The 19,499-nt window shown below is 45.8% G+C and overlaps 1 protein-coding gene across 11 annotated transcripts in view; it reads right to left on the bottom strand.

The window, feature by feature from the left end:
• BEND7 (BEN domain containing 7) overlaps window positions 1–18,941 on the bottom strand; it is a 79,264-nt gene extending 60,323 nt beyond the window's left edge. For 7 of the 11 annotated variants that reach the window (XM_047739802.1, XM_047739804.1, XM_047739799.1 and 4 more), the window contains exons 1-2: window positions 18,437–18,941; window positions 16,066–16,149 (exon numbers count right to left, since the gene is read on the bottom strand). In XM_047739802.1, coding sequence (XP_047595758.1) covers window positions 16,066–16,149; window positions 18,437–18,497 — 145 coding nt within the window. In that variant the 5' untranslated portion in view covers window positions 18,498–18,941. The remainder of the gene's footprint in view (window positions 1–16,065; window positions 16,150–18,436) is intronic. The other 4 variants (XM_047739807.1, XM_047739808.1, XM_047739810.1 and 1 more) reach the window with 3 other exon arrangements.
• Window positions 18,942–19,499: the final 558 nt, after the last annotated feature.

The following is a 19,499-nucleotide window of genomic DNA, read 5'->3' as shown; positions in this document are numbered from 1 at the left end:
ACACAGAGAACTGGAGGTCGCCAGAGAGGAGAGGAGTAAGAGGATGAGCAAAATAGATGAAGGGGATTAAGAGGGAGAAAAGTCCAGTTGTACAGTAAGACAAGGGGATGAAAAGTATAACATCAGGAATCTAGTCAATAATATTGTAATCATGTTGTCTGGTGACCACGGGGAGCACAGGGTAATGTACAGAATTATCTGTCTGCCGTACACCTGAAGCTACCATACGTTGTACGTCAACTACTCTTCAATAAATAAATAAAATCAACTGGACAGCTATAGAAAATGGGCTGTCATACTGTTTCTCAAATGTGTCCCTCAAAGAACACCTACAAAGGAGAATAAACATAGAAGCAGCTTGGGGGCAAAGTCCTAAAAAGGGACTAGGGAATAATTTTCTTTGAGTCTTCATATTTTACCTTAAAAAATAAATGCCAGTATCATACTCTGCTCTCTACCCATCAAGTGCAGTTTCCTGTTAACTTGCCAGTTACAAGTCTGCAGTTTAAAATGGACTGGTCAGCAGGAGGAGACGCTGGGCTGTTACAGAAGGCAAAGGGCTTGGTTTTTTTTGTTTGTTTGTTTTAAAGATTTTATTTATTTATTTGTCAGAGATAGAGGGAGAGAGAGTGAGCGAGCACAGGCAGACAGAGAGGCAGGCAGAGGCAGAGGGAGAAGCAGGCTCCCTGCCGAGTAAGGAGCCCGATGTGGGACTCGATCCCAGGACGCTGGGATCATGACCTGAGCAGAAGGTAGCCGCTTAACCAACTGAGCCACCCAGGCGTCCCAAGGGCTTGGTTTTTTAAGTCAGGCTTTTGAATGCTCCCAGCCACTTTCTAAGAGAAAGTCCATGATTGAACAGACAAAACCAAGAGATTACATGAGAAATGGCTTGGACATTGCATGAATTACAAGGAATTGAGAGGCCGTTTTAAACTGGGAGCGCCACAGCCAGTGTCATGAAGATGCCTGATGTGAGCGGGTCAGTAAAGATGGCTAGCATTTCCACGGCACTTCTGGGAAGAAAAGGGAGGGAACGGTATCGAGCAAAGACTGAACACAGAGAAAAACAGAATGCGTAATGGTAAACAAGCTAACTCAGCTGGAGTTGAGGCACTGAGTGGGTAAAGTGAACAACAGAAAGACACTGAAGCTTTTACTTCATCCTGCAATGTCAGGAAGTCAACAAGGTTTTTCCATGAGACTCACAGTGATACATAAAAAGTAGCTGAAACTTCCCAACCAATTCCAAGAGTAGAATCGCTCCCTCAAATACTCTTGTATCATGGAAAATGAACTTTTATTTTATAATAACTACAACACGGCTGTCCAACTGAATGCTCTTTGGATGTGTAATTCCAGCCATTGTTATCAGAAGCCATCACTTTAAACAATGTTCGAGAATAATTAAGCCGGGGCACCTGCATAGCTCAGTTGGTTAAGTGTCTGCCTTCAGCTCAGGTCATGATCCCAGGATTCTGGGAGTGAATCCTGCATTAGGCTCCTTGCTCAGAGGGGAGCCTGCTTCTCCCTCTGCCTGCTGGTCCCCCCGCTTGTGTGCTCTCTCTCTCTCTCTCTGACAAATAAATAAAATCTTAAAAAATAAGAAATAGTTTAAATCCCTTAATCTCCAAAATTATTAATGTAAAGAAAATTAAATAATATGACATTCTTTATCTATTAATTTGGCAAAGACTGTAGCTTCATAAAACCCATTTTTGGTTGAAGTGTAGGGTTACAGTTGCTCTCATATGCTGTTGGTGGGGAATCTTTCTGGAGGGAAATTCAGCAATTCCACTGATAGGAATTGATTCTATAGAAACATCCCACCAAGTACCCATGACATATATACAAGGATATTCACGACGGCATTATTGTACTCATGAAACCCTGCGAAACATCTAAACATTTGTCAATGGAGCATCAGGTAAGTGAATAATGGCATGTTGGTATAATGAAATTGATATATGTTTACATATCCTGTAAAGAACGAAATAGCCCTTTTTATAGTCATTTGGAGGTATGTGCAAGACAAACTGTAAACTCGTGATGGTTGATATCACGGTGACTTCATTCACTACCTTATAACCAGGGCTGACTGTCTGCCTCAAACTAGCCACTCAGTTCTTGTAGAATACATGGAGCCTCCGTTAAGCAAAAAACTTACAAAACGTTATATAGCATAGTCCCATTTTCCTTTCATTATAACACACACAAAAACAACTCTACTCTTAACAGTGCTTGTTACTGGAAAGTCTGATGGGAACAGGATGTTCTCCTTTTTACTTTCTACCTTTTTTTCACCTTTCTCAATTTTAAGTTTAAAAATGGTTTTGAAATTATTTGAAACGTATTATTTTTTTTTTTGTAAGAAAAAAATGACCTAGAAGAATTATGTACGATCCTTTCCCTGTGGTATTCTGAAGCTAGGTATAGTGGCAGCTTTGGACATGAAAGTATCTTACAATGTCACCCAGGAAAGACGAAGCTGGACAGGAGTGAGTAAAAGGGGGCTAGAGGTAGCAGCAAAAGCAAGTCAAGGAAAGAGGATGCTGGGGTGCAGTCTCTCTTGCAACTCTTGGTGTACAGGCCTAAGATAACTTTCCCCTGAATCTCATACAAGCCATGTATTCTGTATTTTTTTTAAAGTTTGTTTATGTATGTGTGTGTGTGTGTATGTGTGTAAGTAATCTTTATAGCTAACGTGGGGCTCGAACTCATGACCCTGAGATCAAGAGTCACATGCTCTTCCAACTGAGCCGGCAAAGCACCCCAACCCATGTATTTTTTTTTTTTTTAAGTAATTTGGCAGTATGTAGGGGGAAAGTGTTATAGTCACCATTTATGGAGTACTCACTATGTACCAGGCCCTTGGGCAAACTCTACCTACTTTTAATCCTGATGACAAGGTAAGAGTTTCAACTGTTGATGAATACATTTTACCCAGGAAATAACAGAGACTTTGAGACTGGAGTTTTAAACTGGGTAGGTCAGGCTCCAATGTCCATGAACTACTCTACTAAAACGCTCAAGGAACAGGCTGACTGGCAGGAATGAGGCCATTCACAAAATAATCCAGCCGCGTGGTATCAGCAGTGAGGGTGCTGTGTGAACCAGTTAGCACCTTAACCACCCGTTATGTTAACACATATGGTGGAAACAATTCAATCATTGCACCAAACCATCTATGAATTTCAGCTTAGTTGTACTGTTTCTAACTAAGGAGAATAAGGCTCAGATATTTCTTTTTAAATTGGCAGCACGGTTCACGTGAATCCTGTGAGTTCTACAAAAGCCAAATAGTAACACTTGGAGGACACGCAATCAGAATTTGTTTATGTTCACGATCCTGTGAAACACAGCAAAAATCTTTGAATGCTGGCAATAGAGCTTAAATATAACAAGACTAGCGTAGGAGCTGCTTCCGTATTCTTGTAGTGGCCTAGCCTAAATCTCGCCTTTATTCAACAAGAGGTAAAATGTTCATAACTTAGTCTGGAAAGAGTCCTTTTCAATAGAATTTGAAGTGCTGATCCTCTGATCTCCTGTACAGAAAACTTCTAAAAGAATGCTCAGAGTGCAAATCTCCTCTGCCTGAGCCCTCAGTTTACACATGCCCATCATAGACCAGTTAAGTGTGAACGTGTTTAAGTAAAGGCCACACTGTGTTTTTTCGGCCATTTAAAATTTTAAAATATTCCTAGTTATATATACACGCTATTGTCCTGTCTCATCATCAGTGTAAATAGTGTTCCTGATGACGAGAAACGGATCATATTCACAGCACCTTTTTTTCCCGAGGATTTCAGGGAACTCCTCTGAGTCTGGGTCCAAAGCACCTGGAGAGTGGTAGCCTTTCCTGAGTGACACTAATGACAGAGCTCCAAGGGTAAGGCAGCCATGGCTTCGGTCAGTGGGTTCCAACCTTTTTTGACCAGGGTTCACAGCAACAAATACATTTTTCATGATTTCACACACTTTCATATGCATGCATGTGCGCGCGCGCACACACACACACACACACACACATTACGTATGTAACTATAAAAGATACATGAATTTATCCTTCCTGCGTGCAATGCACTCTGACATTTTCTATTCTACTCTCTCTTTGTTATTATTATTACCATTATTGTTGTTAGCTCCTATGGGTGACAATCTGCTAAATCGATTTCATGACCCACTTATGGGTCACAACACTGGTGTGAAAAGCACTGCCCTAAATGTCGAAGGTTTTCAGGATGCTGCCTGGGCAGGCTTCTCACTCCCCACACCCTTTCTGGACCCACAGATCCTCTCTCTGGCTCCGTGGACCATCTGTATGTGAGGACTCCAGCCCTGATCCCGCTTCGGGGCTCCAAACCCACACATCCAATTGCCCACTGGACAGCCCCACTTGTGCGCTTCAAAAGCAGCCTTAACGCCATGTCCAAAACCATATTTAACGCTGACTCTCTGTGAGCCTTACTGAACAGCACCCACCCCGCCATTCAAGCCAGAAACCTGGGACTTCTCTCTCTCCCTGCCCTCCCACAGCCAGTTAATCATAGAGTCCTGCCTACGGTGACTTCCAAATTACTTTTGAATCTTTCCACTTCTCTCCATCCCCCTGTCCCCATTATCTCTTGTGGGGCTACTGCCAAAAGCCTCCAGTGTTGCACCCCTCTCTCCAATCCCTCTTCCACCCCGAGGCCAGTGTGATCTCTCAGACACGCAAACCTCATTACATGACACACCACAGTGGAATGCCAACCACCTCAGGATGGAGCCCAGCTCCACATCTGACCTTCTTGGTCTCTCTCTCCCGTCTCAGCTCTTGCCACGTTCCCTCCCCCATCCCCATTCCCTTTATTCTACGTGGGGGGGGCGGTTCGGGGGTGGGGGTTGGTTCACAGGTCTGGCTGCAGTTAGGATCACCTAGACAACTCTGTAAAAATACCAGTGCCCAGGCCTCACTTCAGAACAATTAAGTACCAATCCAATTAGTAAACATAATGGACAGCTGGAGGCCCTCTGCTTTCCTTTATTTTTTTTTAAGATTTTATCCATTTATTTGACAGACAGAGATCACAAGTAGGCAGAGAGGCGGGCAGAGAGAGAGGGGGAAGCAGGCTCCCTGCTGGGCAGAGAGCCCGATGATGATGATGATGATGATGATGATGATGATGATGATGCTGCTGCTGCTGCTGCTGCTGCTGCTGCTGCTGCTGCTGCTGCTGCTGCTGCGGGGCTTGACCCCAGGACCCTGAGATCATGACCTGAGCCGAAGGTAGAGGCTTAACCCACTGAGCCATGCAGGCCCCCCTGCTTTCCTTTAGAAGGAAGGTCTCTCGGTGGTCTGGAAGTGCTCTCACTTCCGGGCCTTCATACAGCCTCGTCTCTAGCCCCGCCCCATACTTACCCCTCAGGTGTCTGCTGGAATGTCATCTTCTCAAGGCTGTATCCCCTAATCCCCCAAGCCTGGGTGAGTCCCCTCCTCCCCCATTCCATGTTCCCGTAGAATCCTTCTACTCCCTGTCGCAACCTAGTGAGCTTCAAAATCTTTTAGCTTGGCACTAATGGCTACTCAACAAATACCCACAAAACGAACACAAGAATAAGTGAATTCCAGCATCAGATATGCAGAGAAGCAGCAGTTGAGGAGACCTGACAAAGAAAACACTACTGACGGGTCAAGACGTAGACCATCTGTGCCTTCTTAGATTCTCATGTCCACGGTATGTGTAGGGTTGAAAGCAGAGGCCACTTGGGGTCTAAAGTCAATCATGTCTTCTTATGAAAGCTTTCCCAAAGGAACACAGCTCATCCTCATCGCATTCCTAGTTCATCAGAGGTGACAGACAGGGACTCACTTGCCCCATTTAACAAAGGATAAGACTAAGTTGCTTGCCCAGATTGACCAAAGCAGACCAGAGGAAGGCAAGTCAGATCTGAGCCACGTGTGTCCGTGGTGATCAAGGCAGCAGGCTCTGTCTTCCAGAGCAGAGCTAGACAGCAGAACAGTGAACGTACAGGGAAAGCTAAGGCTAACATTCCGGCAGCAACTCCTTTTCAACTGTATTTCACACAATGCTTATTACGGTACCCATTAAAGTCTTGCTAGTAATTGCAAAAATTATATATGTGCAATGAGCATGAGTTAATGTTAACAGAAGAACCTTAACTTTTGCATCTCCTGACTTTTTACTTTTAGCTTGTACCTTAACCTTGCATTTTTGTGGGGTTCTTTACATTTTATATGGAGGTGTAAAGTCACATTTGAGATATAATTCCATTAGCCATACAAGCAACTTCATAAGGCTATTATGTTGCATCAACTTTTTCTGTAAAAATAAATTGTTAAGGATATTATTCCTGGAACAGAATAAATTCTTGGAATTACTGAGTAACTTATGTACCGTACCACTGTTCCAAGAACACATTACTTATTTTATCATGACAAAGTAAAGTTATTAATCTTCTGGCTTCCATTTCAACAATGAGAAATGCCGTGAGAGGCAGAGACACCTGCATTACATTTCAGTTCAACTTTATATCATCCATAAACATCTCTGCTTTGGACACCTCATCCAAACAAATGCTCACAGAATCCTCTATGTAGCATTCGATTTTATGAAACTATAGAAGTTCCTTGCTGTTAATTACAGAGACAAATGTCTCATCACACATTTGGTTACCAGATAGCATAATTAGTTTTCTCCATTAACCTTTCAGATATAAAATTTGATTTCTAAGTAAAAAAACATTGTAAAACCCTTGCAATTCAAATGATACAGTATATTTGGACATTTTTGGGGAAAAAAGCAATACTAAGCAAACAATTTTATGGATTCTTATTTACAAGGATACTGATTGTCTGAAATACTCAAAGGCAATCTGTCTAAACTTCTTAATGATTTTAAAATATATGATCGAATATGCATGTAACAAGGTGTACTTTGTATAGAAAGGAGGCTCAGTAATCTGACCGTGAATGGAATGTGCCCTTTGCTCTCGCTCTGGGTATGGTGATGTGGCTGAGTTGGTCCACCTTGGCCGCTCATCTCTGCCCCCTTCACATGGGCATCTGGGAGACAGCTGGTGACGAAGGGTGTGTAGTCTAGAGCAGTGTAATAGCATTTCTCTGCTCAAAGCTAAATGACCCCACAGCCTTGTCCTGCAGAGGACCACATGCCAGCCGACATGTGTAGGGGCATTTCCGATCATCACAATGACTGGGGGTGGGGGGGTGTGCTCCTGACATTTATGTACACTGATGCTGCCAACATTCAGCCCTCTTATAACACGCAGGATAGTCCTGCACAAGAAAACTGTCTCACCACAACAGACTGTCCCACTTGATCAGCGGATAATTGGCAGCAAATTGCATTTTTAACATGTTTTAAACATGGCACTTACTTGTTTATTCAAAAAGAATTATCGAGACTCGACTCTGTGTCAAGTATCGTGTACTAGGAACACAGTCAACAGAGTCTTGGTCTGCAGGAATTCAAGCTGAGATGGGAAAAATGAAGCCTTAGACAGAGAGGGCGGCAGGGGTGGGCAGAGCCCAGCAGGCCAGACGCCAGGCCCACTGGACTGCGGCATCCGGGAGGCCCGCACAGCATGGTGTACCTGCAGGGCCCCGGGGGCCAGGGCTGGTGCACGTACACAGGCACAGGGATGCGTCCTCTCTCAGGGTTCAACTTTAAAAGGGGCCCTGCCATTAACTAATCAAAAAGAACAAAAATAGGAAATGAAAACTAAAGCGTCTGTGATCAGTGTTGACAAATTTTACTCCTCATATGTGAGGTCCAGTTAGCTACTAAGAAGGGAGTGTAAATTTTCACCCCCTGAAGCCAGGATGGAACTTAGAGGTAAGAGTTGAATAATAAAGTTTCAAAGTAGCTGAATCCACCACTTAATTTTGAATTTAAAAGTGGACATCTTACTCATTGCCTGAGCATGTACTGGTGATTATCACGTGACCAGCATGGTGCTGGGCAGTGGGGACACAGAGATGATTCTCAGGAAGTTTACAGCCCGGCAGGGAGAGAAAAGTAAACCAGCAATGCCTTGGCTGTGATGGCACCATGCCCTGGAGGCTGTGGAGGGAGAGGTGAGGGGAATCAGAGAAGACTTCGTGGAAGAAGTTTCATCAACTTGAAGTCTTTAGGGAAAAGAGAAAGCCAAGCCAAGCAGAGGGAGGATGATGCAAGTGTGAAATTCCAAGGCTTCCCGTGCAGCCACCAGGGTGAGAAAGTGCCTGGCCTCAAAGGCGAGGAAGGATTCCTGCTGCAGTAATGAAAGAGGTCTGGTATGGGTGCCGCCTGCGAAGGACAATGTCAGCAATGAGCTCCAAAAAAACAGGTGGCAGTTCACTCAGAGTCTTATCTGTCAGGCTGAGGAGTCTTAATCCTAAACTGAAAGCCACAGATAATGAAGAAGTTCAGGCAAGGAGCAACCCAAGTGGCCCAGCACCTGGACAAATCCCTGCAGGGTGGGGCACCTGCCCCTTGCAAGATCTACCACCCCCACTACTGCGTGCACACACTCGGGCACATCGATTCCAGGTAGCATCCGCTCCAGGAATCTGTGACTTATAAGAATAACAGAGTTGCTTTGTAAATGTCCTAGATCTATTTTTAACTTGGAGATGCAAAACACACTGTTCCAAAATCTTTATCTTATAGATGGCCATGTTATTTTCTTCCAAAAGTAAAAATCCATATTCCCATGGGAACCAGAGAGGCTAAATTGTTAATACATCTCCTTAGAGCCTGTCTTTCTTGGAGGGTTTTTATTTTTTTTAATTTTTTATTTTATTATTATTTTTTTTAATGATTTGGTCACAATCAGAGAAGGAACAGCAAATGATCACAACCTGCATACATGTTACCCCGAGGGTGGCTCCTGAGCCACACCACGTCTGGAGAAACAGAAAGAAGCAACTTTTCCTGGGGACACGGAAGGGCGTTGGGGAGGGGGCACAGCATGTGTGCTCCCTCACCGTGTCACATGCACCAAGGTCTGTTGCTGAAGGCTTGGCTTTTGGTTTTTCTGAAATTTAGGTAGGAAAACTTGCTTCCTTTGGAAACTGAGACCCAGACAATGCCAAAAATCAGTTGATAAACAGGTCAGTCCTCTCTTAAGCACCCTGGAGAGGGTGCACCAATGTCACAGCACACAGGGAGCCAGCAGAGATCAGACTATTTTTGTTTTGATTTTCAACATTTCTCTGACTTTCATATGCAAGGTCCTCTCCTTTTTGGTATTTCTAGGTTTGAAGGGGGAAAAAAGGTTTCAAGTTGTATCTCACAAATCAACATCAGAAATCCCAAATTTCTGCACTAGTTGAATATATTATAAAAGATTCTTCCAGTTAAATGTGGCATATTTTAGTCTGGCTCACTAAATGTCCCCCAAATCTCAACAGAGTAGTATATTTTATTTTATTTTTTTAAAAGATTTTATTTGACAGAGAGAGACAGAGATCACAAGTAGGCAGAGAGGCAGGCAGAGGGGAAGGGGAAAGCAGGCCCCCTGCTGAGCAGAGCGTCCAATGCAGGGCTCCATCCCAAGACCCTGAGATCATGACCCGAGCCAAAGGCAGAGGCTTAAACCACTGAGCCACCCAGGTGCTCCAGAGTGGTGTATTTTAAAGCAGCTCTTCAGGGTGGCTCAGTGGGTTAAGCCTCTGCCTTCGGCTCAGGTCATGATCTCAGGGTCCTGGGATAAAGCCCACGTCTGGCTCCATGCTCAGAGGGGAGTCTGCTTCTCCCTCTCCATCTGCCCCTCCCCCCGCTAGTTTCCTTCTCTCTCACAAAATAAATAAATAAAATCCTTAAAAAAAATAAAGCAACTCTTCATTGGTCTATACGACAGTGTCCAAGCTACTCACGCACTTAGATATTTGAGTACCTATCATCTGGGTACCTATTATGAACACAACACTGTGCTGGGTGCTTCAAAGGATATGAAAAAGAATCCAGGTCACACTTGCTCTGTGATCTTACAATTTACAGGAGGAGAGATGGTGCAAATAAACAACCACAGTTCAATGCAGTAATTGTTCAGGTTTGGGGATGATGGGCATGTCTGCAGGGTAACTTGCAGTGCAATAAAGCTGTGTAAAAATTAGTGGGTATTAGGCAGTACAAGGGAAGCGCCATAAAAGAGTGATGTTATTATTTAGTGCTAAGACGTTCAGAAGAACATTTAAATTCTATATCAGAAAGAGAACGGACAAGGGGATAATAAAAATAAGTATACAGCATTTCCTACTTCGAAAAAGTGTTTTGTCATTAGGGTTTCCTACATGCTAGAGGAGAACCTGCTGGGGAAGTCAGGGCCCACATTATTATTCTATTATGGAAGACAAAGAAAAACCCTCAAGAGTTTTGTGCAAGGTGTTATTAACTGTTAACCTGAGATTCAAACCAAGGTTTTCTGACTTCAAACCTGACTTCTCTCTACTGTGCTAGACAAACTGAGAAGGCCTCCAGGGTTAGGTAATGTTTGAATTGGGCTTTAAAAACCAATAGGAGATAGGACTGTAATAGATGGAGTCTGGAAACAGGCTAAGACATGGGAGCGCCTGGAGAGAACAGGCTGGAGAGAGGTGCACACACGGGCAGGGCAAGGTGCTCCAGGAAGGAATGCTAAGAGACCAGGCTGACATGAGCGCATGTTTTTAGCAGGAGGAAGAGGGAGATAAGCCTAGAAAGGTGAGCTAGAAGCAGACTACGAACGGCAAAGGGAGGAGGTAAGGGGGCCTGGCTTTCTCAGAGGCTGCCGGGCAGAGAAGAGCAGCAACAACGTGGGAGCCATGTCCACAGCCAGGCTGTGTCTGACCTTGGGCAAACTGACATTTCCAAAGACGCCTATTTTTCATTAAAAAATGGAATTAACAATACTTCTCCAGTACGGGAAGTGCCCTGCGTACAGCAAATGTTCGACGAACTGGGCTTCCTTTCTTCCCAAGTGGGTCCTAGGCTCTGCCCAGTGGAAGCTTCCGCCCACCCCTCCCTTCCACCCAGAGCCCGTGCCCCCTCTCACATCTGGGGCCCCGCTCTGCCCGGGAGAGGATGAGACATTACACACCCAACTCAGCCTATGCGTGCAGAAGGGCAGGCAGGACAGCTGGCAGAACTGCCATGGTGAAAGAGGGCAGGCATGGGCGTCAAGACACCGGAGTCTAAAGCATACTCAACTCTTAATTTCCTTGTGCCCTGGTGCAAATCACTTTCACCTCCGAGCTCCGCTTCCTGTCTGTATAGCTGGTATAACACCCGCCTCATGCGCAGTTGTGATGTTAGCTAAATGATTAAGCCCGGTATGCGTCAGGCCTAACTGCAAACTCTACCCGAACTTGAGGCCATGAGTAATATCTAAGAGCGTCTCCGTCTGCGTCTATAGGTAACAGAAGCACATTTACACATGCGCTTCTACTCAAGGAAGCCATCAGTGTTCAAGAGTCTCAAGAGGCTCTCTCAACCTTGACTTTGCTTGCAATTGTTCGGGAAGCCATTTGTGGACCTAGAGGATGAGCAGGTCTACTGTTAGTGCTATAGGAAACCTTAGAAACCATTCCAATCAGAGGTTTTTCCATGGTGACAGGGGTGCCCTAAAAGCTGTGCAGACGCCCGCAGAGGTGGGGAGGTAGGGGTGGGATGTGTCACCTGGGATAACACGCGAAGTTCTTACCATGGTGCCTGGCACATGGCCAGCTCTTCCAAAATGACCCCTACAGTTACTGGCTGTGTTTCCAACCCCAGGAAATGCTCAGGCCCACTTGGACGGACCTCCATGGTATTTGAGGTTGTTTCTCACTCATGGAACTCCAGCCACAGGTGAGGTAACACATCAGGGCCCTTTCCCTCTGGGGAAGAAACAGGAAGCAAGCGGGACCCAGGCTGCCGGACTTTAGGTGAAGAGCACCCCCATTTAACACACACACAAGTCTATGTCTCCGGGAAGGAGACTTACGTTGTTATGAGAGGCTGGTGCCCTAGCCTGGAAAAGTGGGTAGGGATTATTTGAGTGTGTCATCTTTGAGAGGACTCTGGGACCCTGGTGGGGGTGGCTGTCATCAGCAAAGCCATGGAAAAAGATTTCAAAATTCCGACATCTCGACCCTGCTCAACTGGCATGGCTACAACATGTGCTTTCTTTGTCTTCTGAAAGCTGTGTAACCGAACTGAGTACTGAAAGGAACGAGGACAGGGCCAGGGCCTGGCATGTAATCGGAGCTCAAGAAATATTTGTCGAATGAATAAATGAATGAGACCGAACACCTGAGAAACAGACATGTTTCAAATTTATATCTTATGACAGTAAACCTAAAACAAAGCTCAACATCTCAAAAGAGATTTTATCAAAAGTTTGTATTATTGTTATGAGTAATAAACTCGCTGTCTCACTAAAATACTTTCCAAAAGTGCCTTGTTCTCTCTGGTAAGTTCTCCTAATGATTCTTGAATTGTCTGGCCCAGCATGGTAGAGAGGAAAGGTCTCTGGACAGGAGCCGTGGGTCCGCTCCAGGTTCCGCTATTTCTGAGCAAGTTGCTTTACTCTGAGCCTCAGGTCTGTCCTCTAAGTAATGGGAATAAGACCACCTACCCCAGTGACCTTACAGGAAGTAAAAACCACAGGATGACAGAGGTGAAAGCAGTTCTTAAATGGACGGCACTCACTTAATGTCCGATCCTGATGACACTTCTCTGCTGTAGCTTACAGCACCCTTTGCACCTGGAACCTTCTCCAGCTCCCCTCTGTCTATGCAAATTGTCTCCAAGTTTGAGGGAGACTCTCCACTTGACCCTCCATTTGATCCTTCCCTTCCCAAGCTGCTATGGCTCACTGCCCTGATGGTCCGTATTTGTTGGTTAATTACCGTTCACACCGAGAGGCATGCAGTGGGGTGTTTCCAGCATGGGCGGATGCACTGGGCTCCCAGCTGTGGCACTTGCTACTTGAGCGGCCTCTGGCAGGCCACTAAACATCTAAGTCTCATGTACAAAATGGGGAGGATAATGACTTACAGGTTTGCCACGAGAGGTAAATGAACATAATTCACATGAGGGGCTCAGGTCAACACCATGTGCATAGAAAGTGCCCAGCAACGGGAGCTGTTACAGTCACTGAACATTGCTCCTTAACTGTGTTCTGAATGTGACCCATCTCTTCAACTGGATTTCATCTTTGAGAACAAGGTCTCTGTCCTTTCCATTTCTTTGGTTACCCCCAATCCCACTCTCATCCCAGAAAAGCACTGAGCGCATAGTCTTTTCTCAAATAAATAAATAAATAAATAAATAAAAAATAAAAATAAAAAAAATCTGTTGAGTTGATTAAAACAGATAGTTGTTTTTCTCCAAACAGGACTCAAATTTTTATGGTCGCCCATCACAGCCAGCCTGACAATGTCAATGTCCACAGGGCAAAGTAACCTCCTCTGGCCCTATTATCACACTAAAAATGTGTGGGTAACTCTGAAAGCACTCAGCCAAGCCATTCACACTACTGAGCTATCCTACCATGCTGGATGTGCTGCATTAGTCAACAGCCTAAAAATATTCCAGAGAAATAAATTTCATGTGGGAACACTGCCAAAACCTGGAGCACTCTCTCTCTTTTCCTGAGATGTGAACTTTAATCTTATAGGTGCGAATAGTATTAAAAATACGACATAGGTCTGAACACAGAAAATTCTATACAACATCCTAGGGGCCATGTATTAGGACTAGATTATAATTGAAACCGTTCTTCTGGCGTTTGGCTAACAAACTCCCTTGGATGTCATAAACCTCACACTGAATTCTACACCTTAGCAAGTAACATCACGGATAGACTCAAGCAATTTATAAAACAAGCATGCTTTAAATCTATGTTTTGAAACAAGAACCTATAAACTAAAAAATGCCTGTTTTAGAACATCAGAGACAACCAAAATCTTAATTTCCTATGTTTTCAGTAACTATTCCCAATTGCTCTAAAAATTATGTTAGCATAACCACTTAATTCTCTAGTTTTAAAAAAAATAACTGGAAATCACAAAATACAAATGTTCTTTGGGAACCACATCTCACGTCCCCCAGAATGAGCAAGACTGAGAAGTAAGCCAGGCACACGTCTGCACTGTTCAATCTTTGGTCTCTTCATGGCTGAGGCCTTCTTGACCAGTAACTTGCAAAGCTTATCTTGACCCTGGTCTTTCGCTGATGTTCTCTTATCTTCCTGGACTCAAGCCGGAAAAATGAAAGCAGCAACATGTGCCCCTTTCAAGAGTTTGCATTTTCCTGAATTCTGAGAACTAGCATCTTCCTGTTGTTCAGCCCCCTACTCTGTCATACCCAGAATTACCTCACTGTATAGCATCTTTACTGTTTTCCAAACACACAGCAGGACAGGGGAAAAAGCCTGCTTTGTTGAAGAATAACTCAACCAAGGACACGATGTTCCGTTTTTATGATAAATGTAAATTTTCTACTAATGGGCAAATTCCTCATTTCCAATGACTACATCGAGTAGTACTTAGATACAGAATTTCAACCAATCAAGCTTAGGGAACTGAAAATACAAAATTCCAACTGATTAAGTTTAAGGAACTAAAGAGAGTGCCAACCAAGAATATTCTCCTTCTGGGTCGTAGCATTTCACTTGACTATTCACTTTTTGGTTTTTAGTTCTCTTACCGTAAACAGGTGCTGAGCACAGCTGCCAGCCTCAGTGACAGTCTCTGCTTGAGTACAGAGATCTACATGCTTTCAGTGGTCACTTATGACCACTAAGTTTGTTTGCTGATACTTCCCTCCTATTTTACCTCGCTCAAGTATCCGTTTTGATTACTCAGTCCACCGCATCCCACCGTTTCTCTCTCTCAAAGCCAGAAAGAGAGATCCTGGTGGCTGAGGACTCCACCATGTGGCTTTCATGTTGTTGGGATCTGCACCAATCCTACATCCTTCAGCCCTCGATACTCCCCAGAGAGCTGGCAAAGCTGACCCTTGCTTTTCCTCACTCTTGTCCCAACTGTCTCCCACTTTATGCTCCCTTGCCATGCAGCACCCAGCTCTTACATCACTACCAATAATGGTGGGGAAACTCAGGATGGGCAAGGTGGAAGCCACATGCCACTGTTTACTCTCTAATCCTACTTCTCCTCCTCTCTGGGTACTCCACTCTTAGTAGCAAAATCGCAAGTTGTTTACATTTTGGGTTCACGGTCTGCAAATAACGAACTGCACATGCAAGTTCTCTCCTGTATGGCATTTGTCCCAAAAGCTATACTTAGAGAGACTGGCAATGCTTCTGACCACCTACTTATTCATCACGCAGCTACCCTTGTCGGATGGTCTCCCGGACGCCACTTTTGCTCGGTCTGTCCCTAAGGTGAGCTGGGAATGAGGATGGTAAGAGCAAAAAGTATGGCTAGTCACCCTGACCACAGGTATCGGGGTGAAATGCACACAGGTCCAGGAAAATGATAGCTAGGACTCTCAAGAGGTGGTTAGGTGGACAATCACACTTTGATTTTCCTTACGCTTTTTGACTGTAGATTTAATTTAATTTTGTCATGGCAGGATTAGCAACCAGGCCACAGAGGTGAAGGGACATTATAATAAGACAGCATATTAATCCTCCATCCCACCCAAGGCAGAAGCAAAACCAAACAAATAGCAGCTTCCTGGAAATTGAATTTCTGTTATCCAGATGTCAAAGATGTAATACCCCAATTACACAAACTATTGCCAGTGAAGCATGCCAGCGAATATGCAATGTAAATGGGGTGAGCACAGAGCGACAAACCTGCACAGTCAGCATCTGGCTCTGGGAGTGAGTGATAATTAGCACTGTGTGTAGACACTAATAAACATTTATGTCTGAAATTACAACTTTTAGCAATGTTAATAAGGGATATATTGGCAATCTGTAAAATAAAAGGTCTTGAAAAGAATGTCATACATTAAGCAATGGCAGACATTTCCCGTTCTGGCACAATCTTTTTTTTTTTTTTTTCCCCTTCCCCCTAACTGCAAATGGCCACACTGTTTTGCTAAGAAATTAATTGACATAGGAACCTACCTAAATAAATGGGTTGTGTTTCTTTGGCCTCCCCATTAACATCGTTGCTGAATTCTGAGATCTTATATACCTCATGGTGATAATCTGGGATGAGAAAACAACCAAAAATTAAAATTCTAATGACCTGCAAGTTATGAAAAAAAATAATAAAAACTAACTCTCCTTATATATAAGGAGTAGAATCTAGACTTTAAATTATAAAATAATTTCCAAGAACTCAATTAATCACTGAATTTATAGTCACTAATAATCCCTAAAACTTTGCTTACTCTGAAGAAGTACACAGACTTGAAATATTACTTTGACTTTAGAAAGCAGCTTTGCTGATCACATGGTTTTCACAGTAAATTTGGCCCAGAGATGCCAATTACTAGGCCTCTTTGCTTTCAAATGACAACTATGTTTATAAGGGAAAGAAAAACCTTGCCCAATCATAGGCCAGGGGGTTGATTCCAAAATTATCTCAACTCATTTCCATGAGTACAGTATATCAAGAGCATGCTTTAGGGTAACCCGACACTCAGTTTTCTCAGTTTACCCAGCAAAATCCCAGCCTTTAAGCAGCTTACCGGAAAGCACACACGAAAAATACTGATTTGTTATTTCAAATATAGTATAATCTAGATAAGAAAGCGAGATTCTCATCTTTCACACAATCTTTTGCATTCAGCTACTGCACTTTAATATGCAATAGTTTATTTGCTAAAAATGCACCTGCAGAGAGAAGAATCAGACCCATAATTTAAAGAGAGGAAAAAAAGTAAAAAGAAAAACTTGCTATGTCAGTCAAACTTTACAATACAGTACTTTAGGAGCTTCCTTCTTCTCTACCGAGGCTACTGGGCTTGCCAATGGTCTATTATCTAAAAAGTAGGATCATCTAGGTGAGAAAATAGAGGTTCCTTCTTAACAGCCATTCCTTTTTTTGTGGCTTGAGACCTGACAGGACAAGGTCTACAAAACTACTCTCACTTTTCAGATAAAATGGGAAGTTTCCTGAGGTCATAAATAAGAAAGCAGCCTACATTCCTGAATGAATCAATAGACCAACAGGCCAGTCACATATGGAGAGGTTTTTTGTTTTTTTTTTTAAGGACAAATGACTGAGTAATCCACACAGAGAAAGCGGGAAGAGCCAAATATTTTGAATACGTAAAACGATCTCAGGCCTCTTTCATTAAACAGTATCCACACTAAATCAGGGGGAATAGATATGAGCAGATCTTCAAAATGTCTATAATCAGACCATTTTCAGGCTAGCCAAAAGCAGGCTTTATTGAATCTACATCATAGTTAGCTCAGCTTAGCTTGAAAAGCTCTATTACTTGGAATTACCCTCTAATTTTCATCAGCTCACATGTGACTTCCCCAGGTTGTTGAAACAATCGCCTTGCTTTCTACTCTGATGCCAATGCTAGATAAAACAACAGAGAAAAGGGGACAGGTTCTGTGGTTTGGTTTTGACCTCAAGTTGACTCAAAGAAGATAGTTCAACAAGGTGATTCTAAACTTAATAACAGGACTTGTGACATTAGGACAAGAAAAGTCACCTGTCTCTCATGTAAGGTGACACAATGCATTTTAATAGACATATTTTTATGTCTGCTCTTATCTCAAGTTCTCATCGTCTCTGACAAAGTCCAATCAGAAAAATAAAGCCTCTGGCAAGTAACTGAACACAGACAAGGCGATTCAACTTTCCCCTCCCCTGATAAAATAGACCCAAGCCCAAAGACCGCGATGTACACCTGTTAAATCGTCAGGAACCCGCTGGAATTTTTTTTTTTTTTTTAAATAGGGATACTTTTCTGACCGATAAGTGATCTCTTCCCAAACACCTTTCCAACCCAAATAACGTCTCTAGAAAAGATGCCGGAGGTCAACAATTCTCATTTGGGCTCGTACACCTAAGGAGCTTCCTTCTGGTTCTTAAAAGAACCACCACCTTTTTTTTTGCTTCTGTTTGGGGGAAAAAAGCAAACCCACAACCATTGGTCGGGATCCGTGTGTGCACGGCCTGACGGAGAGGCAGTTCTCCCCCACCCCCCAACCTAGCCACAGGAGTGGAATACCAAAGAAGGCTCTCGGCTCCCCAAGTGTCATTGTTTGTTAATTTCCTGATGTGCCCTCCGACTTGTTTACGCTGAATAACATCCTGCCTCCCCCCGCACAACTTTCCCTGCCGCGCGGCGTGTGCGGCCGCGGCCCCCGCGGGAGGAGATTCGGGGGTCCCGGAAGCCTGGACCCCCGGCTGGGACGCGCGGCCGGGGCGAGGGGCGGCGGGCCGGGCGCGGGGATGTTTACGCGGCGCCAAGTCCTCCCTCCGCCGCCCGCACGCCCCCCGCCCGGCCCGGCGCGGCCCGCCGCTTACCTCGGCTCACCAGTTTGAAGCTCTGGGATTTCCTGCTCCTTTTCCTCTCGGAGAACTCCATGGTGCTGGCAGGAGGCAGGGGCTGCGGCCGGTGGGCAGCCGGCGGGCGGAGGGAGCGGCGGCCGAGGCGGCGGCGGTGGTGGCGGCGCTGGCTCTTGTCACCCGGCAGCGGGAGCGCCAGGACCAAGGTCCGTGTCTTGAATCCGCAGGGGGAGGCAAAGGCAAGGGAAAAACCACCTCGAGCCCACTCGGGGGCTGCGGCTCGCGGGGTCGGCAGGAGGCGCTTTCCCGGGAGAAGTTGCCCCCGCCTCGCCGCCGCCGCCCGGTCCCCTCAGCACGCCCCCCGACCCCCTCTCATTCCCGGTCTCTTGTGCCACACGCAGCCGGAGCCGAACTTTCCGTTGGGGAGCGAGTTGGGGGCGGGGAGGGCGCGGCGGGCCGGGTGCTGCCGGCGCCCTGCGCGCTGGCCGCGGGCCGGCCTGGGCGCTGCTCCGGACGCCGCGGCGGCGGCGGCGAGCGCGGCCCCGGGGACGCGGCGGGCGGGCTGAGGGCGGCGGCGGCGGCTGCGGTGGCGGCGGCGGGGTGCGAGCCGGGTCGGGGCGCTGACCGCCCCCGCGGGAGGAGGGGCACCGGAGGAGGCGGCGCCGCCGGGACCCCGGGGCCACCTGCTGGCGGAGCGCGGCCGCCGCCATCCCCGGGGGCCAGGGCAGCCGCCACCCACCGGCCTGGACGCGCGGCGCCCTGAAGAGGAGCCGGAGGCCGCGGCGCAGCGCCCTCGGCCCGGCCGGCCGGCCTTCCCGCGGGGACGGCGGGCCCGGCTGGACGCGGGGGTCGGGGCGCTGCTGCTTGGGGCCCGGCTCTCGGCCCCGAGCTCGCCTGCCTGTCGCCACTGCTTCCCGGGGCCGAGCTTGTTATACGTAGTGCTGGGTGTCGGGGACCCTCCGGCCAGCCCACTCCTTGCCTTGAGAGCCAGGATGTCTGAGGGCCACACTCACGGGCTTCATGCAAGTTTTAGGAAACACACACACACACACAACTTACCCTCCGCGCTCTGCAAGGAAAC

The sequence above is a fragment of the Lutra lutra genome, chromosome 8 (assembly GCF_902655055.1).
Source record: "Lutra lutra chromosome 8, mLutLut1.2, whole genome shotgun sequence".
Taxonomy (NCBI): domain Eukaryota; kingdom Metazoa; phylum Chordata; class Mammalia; order Carnivora; family Mustelidae; genus Lutra; species Lutra lutra.
Note: the sequence above shows the minus strand (reverse complement) of the source record. Positions and strands in the feature narration are given on the sequence as shown.